This window comes from Choloepus didactylus, chromosome 3 (assembly GCF_015220235.1).
Source record: "Choloepus didactylus isolate mChoDid1 chromosome 3, mChoDid1.pri, whole genome shotgun sequence".
NCBI lineage: Eukaryota > Metazoa > Chordata > Mammalia > Pilosa > Megalonychidae > Choloepus > Choloepus didactylus.
Window position 1 is genome coordinate 198,110,992 of NC_051309.1, and position 12,244 is coordinate 198,123,235.

The following is a 12,244-nucleotide window of genomic DNA, read 5'->3' on the forward strand; positions in this document are numbered from 1 at the left end:
AGCCTTACCATGTGTTTCTGGTATCTTGAATAAAGGAGGCATCACTGACAAAAATACTTCAAATTTTGCCTTTGTTTGGAACACTGGAAGCTTTATACTCCAGGACAACGTGTAATAGTAAGATTCTGAATGTGTGCCTTGCTGTTGTAAAGAAAGTCTACATATGGTAGTTAAGGTTCTAAAAAAGCAATTCCCTTAAAATGATCTAGCCTTTTCCATATTAAAAAGTCTTCAGGGACCCCATGGGTATGACTACTTTTATTTGAAGACCCCTGCACTAGATGACCACCATGGGTACTTCATCCCTGAGATTCTGTGATGTTATGATTGATTAAGCTTTTTCATTAGGGAAGAAGAAAATAACAATTATCACAACTACTACTACTATTCAAGCACACTCAGTCAACCTTGGTTCTTTTGTTTTACAAATGAAAGAGCCCTGTTTCTGAAAAATAGCCCCCTGTTATATTACCTATGGAATTAATTGGATAAATATATACATTAAATAGATACACCTATCGACACAACATTGAGTCCACATATTTCAATGAGAAAGATTATAACCCCTTCAAATCATATATGGAGGAAGCAAAAAAACAATAATAGGTAGCTATTAAACTACTCTGTGATAGGAAACCTGAAGCCTTAGAAGTCAGAACTCGATCACTTATTACCAAAGCTAATGCTCTTGGATAAATATGATGTTTTGGGAAAAAAAAAATAAGTAAAATCTGAGATTAGTACCAGTTTATGCTTCTCAGCTCTCACAGCTCTATAAACCATTTATGGCTGCAGTAGAATCAACACCAAAGAGTAGATTAAATTACATAAGGCTCAGATGGAAAGGTAGAACTTGTTAACAACAAAGAATAATTGCCTTATCAATGTATGAACTTAATGAATGAGTTCAAATATAAACGATATCCATATTTAAATATGCTGAGTATACTAATAGAGCTTAGTGGGAAAAAGGCCTACTGCTCTATTCAGTATTTTTAAAATAATTTCATGTGGAAATCAACCAAAAGCAAAAACTTATTAGGAATTTAAATAATAACCCAAAAAAATATTATGTGATAGTATCTATCGCAGTGATGTTTTACAAAAACTGGCATTCATTCCTAATAAAAATAAGTATACATTATTTCTTAAAATTGCTTGCCAAGTAGATTCTCTAGCATGGCTCAAGAAGTTAAAATGTCAGGTTTTGTATGAAATAAAAACATAAATTTAAAATATAATAATATAAAATAATATTTCCATTTTAATAAAAAGCAAAGATTACAGTGATGTTTATATAAAATATGTGATTTTAGAATTACACAGAACCTACATTTGAATCTTGACTCTACCACACATGTTAGGGACATAATTTACTTCTCTAAGCCTTAATTTCCTCTTCTTAAAGTAACATTGGCCTCAGAGTTGTTTTGGACTTTAAACAGATAATTTAGATGAAGCAAGCATATTGTAGGTTCTCAGTAAAGATTAGTTCATCCGCCCTCCAACCTCTTTAATCGTCTCAATAAAAGCTAAATGATTACAAATGTTGGTACCTGTGCAGACACATCCTAAATGAAAATTGGAAACTGATCTCAGTTATTTAAAAATGTCTATGAGTTAAGAAAGATATCTGGTTAGATAGGAAGCAGAAATAATCTGTGTGGTATGAATTATATTTTTCTCTTTTTGCTTAACTATATATTCTAAAATGAACATGTATTACTATTGTAAAATAAATATTTAAAATATCTGTGATTGATGCACAGTTTTTAACCTTGGAGTTGATCCATGAAAAATTACAATGATTACTTTAACCCAATTTTGAAATTTCATTCTCTAGAACATTTTATATGACTAAATTGATTCAAGAAAAATGGATCTGATAGCCAAAGGGTTAACTGCCATCATTATGGACATGAGGAAAGGAGGGACAAAGAGATTATAAATAATGTCTTTTTATTAAGCTTTTGAACAAGCCCTCCCTGCCTCATATCTGGATTATTGCAACTATATACTAACTGTTCTCTCAACTTCGAGGCTTTCCACAGTACTGCACTTTAATATTCTCAAAACAGTGATTTCATTTCACCTTTAGCCTTCTCAGAACCTTTAACAGGGCTCCATTTAGCTGTAACTGTCCTTTGCAGCGGATGGTACATACACAACTGTGGGATGCAGTAGTCCCGGTAAAAAGCACTGCTAACATTTACTAGTAATATACTCTCCCTCAAACCCCACATTTATCTTTAAGTGTGAATTTGTTGTGAATTGCTCTAGACTCTCTCCCCCATAATTTGCCGTATCCATCTGTGATCTTAGGGCATGTTTCTTAGTAATTTTTAATTCTGTTTCTCCTTATTCCCTCCTGCATGCCAACCTCCTCCCCAAAATACACAACTCAGGAACACCTTTGTGTCGATGAAATACTATTTACCAATAGCAAGTCTACTTCAAGTATCTATTTTTAAAACATACCATAAATGATATGCATAGTAATAGAATGCTTGTAAATATATATATACATCTTTGGGAGGAAAAAAGGTGGAATAATATTCTTTGCTAGAGTGAAAATATTAAAAATCATTAACATGAAGTATAAAGTATAAGGACCAAGTTCTTTAAACTGGCATTCAAGGCCCTCCACAGACTGATGTCATTTTCCTTTTCCAACTTTATGTTCCATTGCTCCTATGACAGTCCCATTAATGTTTTCCATTCATTCAATACCTACTGAGGACTAGGTACTGCAATAAGCACTTTATACACAAAATAAGCACTTTATATTTACTACGTGTAATCCTTACAACAGTCTTGTGTTTGCATCATTCCTGTCCTCACCCATTTTGCAGATGATGTTTAGTATCTTTCTCAAGGTCACACAACTAGTTAGTGACAGGGCCAGGATTCAAACCGAAGTTTGTGTGACTTCAAAACCAGTTTTCTTAGCTTCTTTTCTAGCCAGATGGATCTTTCTGCTTACCATCACCCTAACACATTTCCATTTCTGCTGCCATGTTTTTGGTCATGTTTACTCCACTGAATAACCTATATCTTATCCTACCTGCCTTTCAGAGTTTGGCTCGGAACTTACCTCTTTTGTGAAATCATTCAACCTCCAGCCTATGATGATAACACTTTTCTCTGACCCTTAGTCATATATTGCTTTAGGTTGTCCTTTAATTTATCAGTTTATAGTTTTTGTCTCCTGGCAGATAATATGCTGCTTGACGGCAAAAGCCATGGAAGCCAGAGTAGATTGTCTCTAATATTCTAATCTTTGGTTTATTTCTTTTATCACCCAGAGTGCTGGTCCCTATTAAACAGGCAATGTTAAATTTTATTAATAACTACTTCCAGGTATTCAGAAGACTGTCTCCTCCATCATTAAATAAGATAGTGACAACTCTCTGATTTGAAATTATACTATAAGTCCTCTAAAATTTGAATTAGTAATTTCTCTGGAAGCTATATTCATTTTAATATTTAAAAGAAACAACCTAATAGTAAGTCAACTTGGTTATTACTTTAATAAAAAGATTGATTTGTAGAGGATAATTTTCCTGGTTTCCTTTTGCTCTTCAGCCTTCATGAACCCTTTCAGCATAAGAGACAATGTCATTATATCTCCATTTAAGGCAAATTGTAAAACATCTTCTATCACAAACCCCCTCAGAGTAACTGAGAAAGAAAGAAAGAATGTTGGAAATGAGAGAAGGAGAAGTTGACCATTCCCAAAAGAGAGGAGTCTTAGATCTGTTTTCTAGAACCAAGACCATGGAGAAAGAGAAGAGATGGTCTCTAAGAGGTGTCAGAGATTGGGGGAGGAAACAGATTTTGTTACCCCAGGATGAAGGTCTTTTTTGAGTAGTACAAGTGTGCCTGCTCAGGCTGAATGTGATTTGAAATGAGGATCCAAAGAGAGGAAAAATTGTGGCGGCTTATACAAAACTTTATGAAAATCTAAACTTAGCCCTCTTTCCCTTCCCCTCACAATGTCTCCTCTTTACTTTCTTTCCAGCATCTGATTTTTCATTCATTCTGATACATTGTTTAGGGAGAACCACATGAATCAGTGCCATTGATCGGTTTTGTTGTTATTTGCTTAGGGATTGATTTGGAAATCTCCATAATCCATTCTGCCTTAATTTACACTTTGCAGTGTTATGGTATGTTTAGAATGCCTAAGTATCAGACAATCTCTCCCAAGAAATAACAAGACATAATTTTTAAGGTAATTATGTTTCTCAGGTGATCAAGAAAGACTGTAGGTGTGAAAACAGCTTCAGTAATAGGCATATCTTGGGGGAAGTCAAAGGATTGTGACTTAAATATCTTAAAGAATGTGCTAAATCAAAATAAGCAAAACAACATCTAACCCCCAAAAAGCTTTTAAAGTGAAAATTATAAGAGCATTTCGTTTATCAGAAGATGACTGAATGTCTGCGCGTTTAGTGAAAAGAAGTATTTGAAAGAAAACTGGTTGTTTTTGTTTGTTTAATTTTTCTTTCTTCTTCTGTGGATCTCTTACACTCAGGAAAATTAGGCGGATTTACACAAGAAAATAACACCATAGATTCTGGAGAACTTGATATTGGCCGAAGAGCAATTCAAGAGGTTCCTCCTGGGATCTTTTGGAGATCACAGCTGTTTATTGATCAGCCACAGTTTCTTAAATTCAATATCTCTCTTCAGAAGGATGCATTGATTGGAGTATATGGCCGAAAAGGCTTACCACCTTCCCATACACAGGTAAAAGTAAACTTTGCTATCATTAAAATGAAAACAACTAGTTTGCATTCTTCAGGTTATTCTGTCAAGTTCAGCTGTTTGTCTAACTGACCGCTTTTATGTTGCTCTTTTACAATGCAGAGAACTCTGAATGTAGATTACATTTATTTTGAGGATTTTGAATCAGTAGTAGAAATAACAGCATTTTCTTCCTGACCTGCTTTGATCATCATTGATTAATTACAAATGTACTAAAATTTGTGAGTGACTTAATGAATATTGAGCATTATTTGAGCATCTAGTAAAACGCCATGGATTTTCCAAGTGTTTGACAAATATTTGGTGATAATTTTAGATGATCTTATTCCTTTCATGTAATTGATACATAACATTCATCTCAAATATGTATTCATTCTATTTTTCTGTATTATATTTTTTTACTTCTTTATGGCAGATTTATTCTTAGTAAAGAAATTATGGGAACATAAACAAAAATATGATGATGTGAACTTTATCAACGTAAGCCACTATTCTTGTCACCAAAGATGAAAACTGAGAGAAAGAGACAAAAGAGCTTCCTTAGATAGCCACCTATGATCAGATTTGTGTGGTGGTACTCAGAACAATTCAAATATCCTTATATCATAGATTAAAGGTTCTTTAAGTCAATTTCCATGCATGAAAATCCCAACACAATAAGTCATAGATGGAGAGCTGCTATCATTAATTCCATAGGTTTTTAAATAATCTGATACCATGTCATGGTGTATAAATAGGAAATTGTGGCTTAAGAGCGGTCCCACACTTTTTAAGAGAAATTATTTAAATTATCTACTATGAAATTGAAGCTAAGACTATTTCTGAGATCAACTATTGTGTTAGTATATAGAGAATTCTCAAAAATGTAATAGTTGGTTAATTAAAATTGAGAAATAGGCGAGCTTGAAGTTATATTTGGTAATCAATTTATTTACCCATGGAATTTCATGCTGATTTTGGTTTGATTTATAAAATGAATACTGGAAGATTTTCCTGTCTGCTTTACCTTGTGTAATTTTGTGAGAAATGCTTTATTTATAACCTAGGAATATAAATTATGAAGGAAAGTTTGTCATACAATAATAAAGAAATCACATCTTTAAAGAAAGATGAGTGAGAGAAAATTTGAAAGTGCTTTCTTTAATGTCATTGCAGATTGGGGAAAATTTCATATACCTATATAAATTATATAGCCATAAATTTTTTTAAAATTCTGCTTTGGAATATTCATTTTATGATTTAACATTTTTCACATCTATGTTATTTAAGTAAATGCCTCCCATTTTGCACATCAAATACTTTCTATTGTGTACTAGTACCAAATTTTAAATTTTAGAGTCAAATTACATTTGACTCTAGCTCTCGTTATAGGTAATACTGACCAGATTGTCTTAAATGTAAGTGGGCCTGTATAACTTTAATTATAGCAGATAGCAGATTGCATATATAGCAGTATTCCAGTAAAATATGAAAAAATATTTCTCCTTTGGAGTCACAGACACAATTCAATTTTTTTATATAACTCAAGAAATATACCATCAATTTAAATACAACAGTAAGCATGTAGCCTAAGAAGTACATTTCTAGAAAATAATTTCAGGTAAAAATTTTCTGTGGTGCTGTGTATTTTAAAGGCTTATTTAAAAAGTTAATGTTGACTTTTTGCAAGTTATATACACCATATAAGATTAGGAAAATAAAAGGTACAATTGCAGGTTTTCTCATAATTCTTCTAGTTTTTAAACACAATACACATGATATCCACTTTTCTTTTCTGCCACAATATATGTGTTAAAGTAGTTAGGCATTTTCTTAAGCTTCAAAGTTATTAGGGTTCCTTCGTCTGGTTTATCCAAGATCAGCATAGCAAACAACTGTTTCTGAGTTCAGTATTTAAACATGAAATATGCTATGAAGCAGCCCAAAATGAACATTTCTCTGTTTCTTGGGAACCTTAAGTGAATCAACCTGAAATAATTGAAATTGGCTAGCCTTTCAGAATAGTCACTTTGCGTTTTGAAAGTCTCATAACCCTTTCTAAATCCATCCATTTGATTGTTACCAAGGAATCATTTTCTTTCCCTGATGAGACTTTCTTCTCCCTGATGCCCAGTTCATTCTTCTGGACATTTCGAAGCCTAAAGAAGCAATTTAACGCTTTACAGTTAATAGTGTACTTTTTCTAGCATTTTTAGTTCTTTTGCATGAAGGCTATATTCTTCGAATGTGGGTCAGGAAACCTGGGTTCTAAGCACACCCCTATTACTTTTTGACCATAGGATCTTGAACAAGTCACTTAACTTCTCTGGGACTCCATGTACATCTATAAAATGAAAATCAAATCAGATGATCTCTAAAATCTTTTCTTTCTCTATATCCCAATGAATGATAAACAGCTGAGAACTAGGCCATCACCAAAAAATTGACTGAAGAACACAGTTACTATCCACAGATCCTGAGTGGTCATTATTTTAATAACTGAATTGAATGAAATAATAGATAAGTCAGAAAAGAGCCACCGAGACACTTGAAAAAAGAATTCTGTTTGCATTTTTAATGGTCTTTTAGATAATCAATAAAAATAGAGCAAACATGGGCAAACTTCTATTGAGTTTACAAGGGCTTCAAGTACACAGTAGTTTAAAGCAATTTTAAAGAAGGATTTTTAGATAGTGTATATTTAAATAGTATATATTAAAAGGTTAAAAGGAATTTTCACTTGAAGATAATTCCAGTTTGTATGAAACTTTTGTCATATATAAACTTTGTCTCATGATAGCTGAAAGTGGTGAGGCTGAAGTGTTAGCCCAAAGAATTTAGTCCTAGAAGTAGCATAAGATCCCAAGACCAGAAGCAAAAATAAACCCTTCAAAAAAAAAAAAAAAATTATTCACTCCTCCCTCTGAAAAGCCACACCTCCATTTTATGAATAAATATTACACAGCAAAACTGAAGTTTGTCCTTAAGTGATTATTTTACACCCCAAGAACAAAAGTTATTAAATATTTCCATTCTGTATAATTTGGTTACTTTTGATAGTAAATGGCCATCCTGAGGTCATGTGTGAAAGGCCCCCACAGCAGAGTCTAGATCTAGTTAAATACTCAACAAGTTCAGCTGCTTGCCGCCACCACTATCATGCTCACCACCCCAGCCTTATTTTATTGTTCATGGTGTGAAGCACGTGGTTATTTCTATGATAAAAGGTGATGATTATGGTAATGAGCTTGAAAGACCAGTTAAAATTCAAAATTGCTTCCTTTTCACTTTTTCATTTACAGTATTTAATGTTAGAGGAGAAAAATGCAAAGGGGCCATAAAAAGAAACTTCCCTGTCTCTGCCATGCTAACATAAATATTTAAATATGATAAGAAAGCAAATGGCTTTTTAAAGTTATAGACACCTTTCCAAACTGCTGGATTTATTTTCCCCTGATAATTCTGGAATAGAATTTCAGTGGAATTTTCACAAGTTCGGTATCCACATCTGTCATTATTTTCATCTTTGAAAGATAGAAATTTTAAAAAGGAATTGAATGCTAATCAAGTTAGAGGATTTTGGTGTAGTTTTCATAACTGAATGATGTTATGATACAATTTTATTATACAAAAATTCACCAAAAATACTTTTATATTTAAATTAAAATTTTTTAAAGTCAAGAAAAGAATCTGTCTAAATTCTAATAGTAAGAGTAGAGGTCTGTGGTCAGTACAGTGGCAACGTATTTAAATGTTATCTCAAAAATCTCAACAACTGATTTTATTACAATTTGTTTAGATTAAGAAATTCAATAATACTCTTCCTAAATAGACCTCAGAGGAGATTCCAGTTAATTAATCTATCATAAAGTATAATCTTGGCAATTCACATATGTAATACTGTATATTGATGATATATGATATATTTGATTTTTATGATATATCTATGTGTAATCTAGTATACTTTTCACTATAAACACATATCTCAGGAATAAAATGAAACTGGGTAATAGGCTATACAAACTGAATCTCTCTACTTTTAAGACACTGTTATCTAAAAATTTTATGGAAACTGCTGGAAAGCCTTTTTGGTGTCTCCCAAATTCATTCTATTATCTCTTGTTACAAAATTTTACCCCACTATTGCCAATCACATTCCAAATTTTGAATTCCCTCTAAAATCTCCAGTTAAATTCTCAAACCACATAATGTTCATGATTAATTTCTAAACAGAAGTTAAGTTTAAAGATGCTGACTTCAAAATAATAAATGGGCACATAATTGCAGCCTCTTAGGAATGCCTACATTGTTTATTTTTTTGATAGTTACTTAGCAATTTAAATTTTTTTAAAAATTAGAGATGTTGAAGATTTACAGAAAAGTCATAAAAATTACAACATTCCCATATACTCCCCTTTTGTTGGACTTTGCATTAGTGTGATACCCTGTCATAATTGATGAAAGAATGTTAAAGTAGTACTATAGGCAATAGTTGACATTACATGTATTTTTTCCCATATACCACCCTATTAACACCTTGTATTAGTGTTGTACACTTGTTATAATTCATGAAATAACATTCTTGTATGTTAACCCCAGTCCATCATACACAAAAGTGTTCACTGTTTTATGCAGTCCCAGAAAGTTATCCTCTAAGTTTCATTCTAGTAAGATACGCAACCAAAAATGCCCCTTTCAACCACATTCATGTACATAATTAAGTACTGCTAATTACACTCAAAATAATGTGCTATCATCACCAGCATCCACTTCCAAACATTTATAATCAACCTAAATACAAATTCTGTACAAATTAAGCATCAGCTCCCCATTCTCTACCCCCAATCTGTCTATTCCCTGGGAACTTAGATACCAGTTACTAACTCTATGAGATTGCTTAAAATTATTTTATTTCAGTGAGATCATAAAATATTTGTCCTTTTGTGTGTGGCTTATTTCACTCTGCATTATGTCTTCAGGTTCATCCATGTTGTCATATGCATCAGGACTTCATTCCTTTTTATAGCTGAATAATATTCCGTGTGTGTGTGTGTGTGTGTGTGTGTGTGTGTATACACCACATTTTTTCATCCATTCATCAGTTGTTGACACCTGGGTTGCTTCCCTCTTTTGGCAATTGTGAATAATGCTGCTATGCACATCAGTGTGCGAATATCTGCTGGAGTCCCTGCTATCAATTCCTGTGGGTATAAACCTAGTAGCAGGATTGCTGGGCCATATGCTAATTCTGTACTTAGCTGCCTGAGGAACTGCCAAACTGTCTTACAGTGGCTGCACCACTTTACATCCCCACAGGCAATGAATGAGTGTTCTTATTTCTCCACACTGTCTCCCAAACTTGTAATTTCTGTTTTTTTAATAGTAGTCGTTCTAGTGGGTATGAAATGATACCTCATTTTGGTTTTTATTTGCATTTCCCTATTAGTTAGTGATGTTGATCATCTTATCATGTGGTCTTTAGTCATTCGTATATCCTCTTTGGAAAAATGTCTGTTCAAGTCTTTTGCCCATTTTAAAAAATTGTGCTGTCTTTTTATTGTTGAGTTGTAGGATTTCTTTATGTATTCTGGATATTAAACCATTATCGGATAGGTGGTTTCCAAATATTTTCTTCCATTGAGAGGGTTGTCTTTTCACTTTAGTGACAGAGTCCTTTGATGTACCTAAGATTTTCATTTTGCAGTTGTCCCATTTATCTATTTGGCATTCCTTGTGCTTTTGGTGTAAAGAAACCACTGCATAACACAAGATTTGTATGGTGCTGGCTTTTATATTTAGGTCTGTGATCCATTTTGATTAATTTTTGTATATGTTGTCAGATAGGAGTCCTCTTCCAGTTCTCCCAGCACCTTTTATTAAAGAGACTATTCTTTCCCACTTGAGTGGACTTGACAGGCTTGTCAAAATCAATTGGCCATAGATGTGAGGGTCTATTTCTGATCTCTCAATTCAATTCTATTGGTCAATATATCTGTCCTTGTGCCAGTACCATGCTGTTTTGACCACTGTAGCTTTGTAATATGGTTTAAAGTCAGGAAATATGATTCCTCCAACCCCATTCTTCCTTCTCAACATGTTTTGGCTGTTTAGGGCTCCTTTACACTTCCAAAAAATTTTGATAATTGACTTTTCCATTTATGCAAAGTAGGCTGTTGGAGTTTTGATTGGGATTGCATTGAATCTGCAAATCAATTTGGGTAGAACTGACATCTTAATGATATTTAGTCTTCCGATCCATGGACACAGGATGTCCTTCCATTTATTTAGGACTTCTTTGATTTCTTTTAGCAAAGTTTTATAGTTTTCTGTGTACAAGTCCTTTACATCCTTGGTTAAATTTATTTCTAGATAATCGATTCTTTTGGTTCCTATTCTAAATGGAATTTTTTTCTTAGTTCCTTCCTCAGTTTGCTCATTACTGGTGTATAGAAATGCTACTGATTTTTGCATATTGATCCTGTACCCCCACTACTTTGCTAAATTCATTTATTAGCTCTAGTATCTTCACTGTCAGTTTTCTGGGGCTTTGTATATCTGGGATCATGTAAGTAGTGAAAGTTGTACTTCCTCCTTTCCTATTTGGATGCCTTTTATTTCTTTTTCTTGCCTACTTTCTCTGGTTAGAATTTCCAGTACAAAGTTGAATGACATTGATGACTGTGGGCATTCTTGTCTTGTTCCCAATCTTAGAGGGAAAGCTTTCAGTCTTTCACCACTGATAATGATGTTAGCTGTGGGTTTTTCGTATATGCCCTTCATCATATTGAAGAAGTTTCCTTCTGTTTCTACTTTTCTGAGTATTTTTATCAAAAAAGGATGTTGGATTTTGTCAAATGCCTTTAAGCATCATTTGAGATGCTTTTTTCCCTTCCTTTTGTTGGTGTGATGTATTACTTTAATTGATTTTCTGATGTTGAACCACCCTTACATACCTGAGATAAAAACCGCTTAATCATGATGTATAATTCTTTTAATGTGCTTTTGGATTTGTTTTGCAAATATTTTGTTGAGGATTATCACATCCATATTCATAAGAGAAATTTCTCTGCAGTTTTCATTCCTTGTGGTATCTTTATCTGGCTTTGATGTTAGGGTCATGTTAGCTTCATAGAATGAGTTAGTAGTATTCCCTCCTCTTCAATTTTTTGGAAGAGTTTGAGCAGGATTATTATTATTTCTACTTAGAATGATTAGAGAAATTCACCTGTAAAGTCATCTGCTCCTGGGTGTTTCTTTGTTGGGAGATTTTTGATGACTGATTAAATCTCTTTGCTTGTAATTGGTTTATTGAGGTCTTCCACATCTTCGATTAGTAGGTTATTCGTGTTTTTCTAGGAATTTTTCTGTTTCACCTGGTTTGGCTAATTTGTTGGCATTCAGTTGTTCATAGTATCTCTTATGATCTTTTTTATTTCTGTGAGGTCAGTAGTAATGTTCCTCCTTTTTTTTCTTATTTTATTTATTTGCGTCTTTT

The 12,244-nt window shown here is 33.1% G+C and overlaps 1 protein-coding gene across 4 annotated transcripts in view; it reads left to right on the plus strand.

The window, feature by feature from the left end:
- TENM3 (teneurin transmembrane protein 3) overlaps window positions 1-12,244 on the plus strand; it is a 763,383-nt gene that overhangs the window by 604,134 nt on the left and 147,005 nt on the right. For all 4 annotated transcript variants that reach the window (XM_037831054.1, XM_037831055.1, XM_037831056.1 and 1 more), the window contains one exon: window positions 4,538-4,752. In XM_037831054.1, the coding sequence (XP_037686982.1) occupies window positions 4,538-4,752 (215 nt within the window). The remainder of the gene's footprint in view (window positions 1-4,537; window positions 4,753-12,244) is intronic.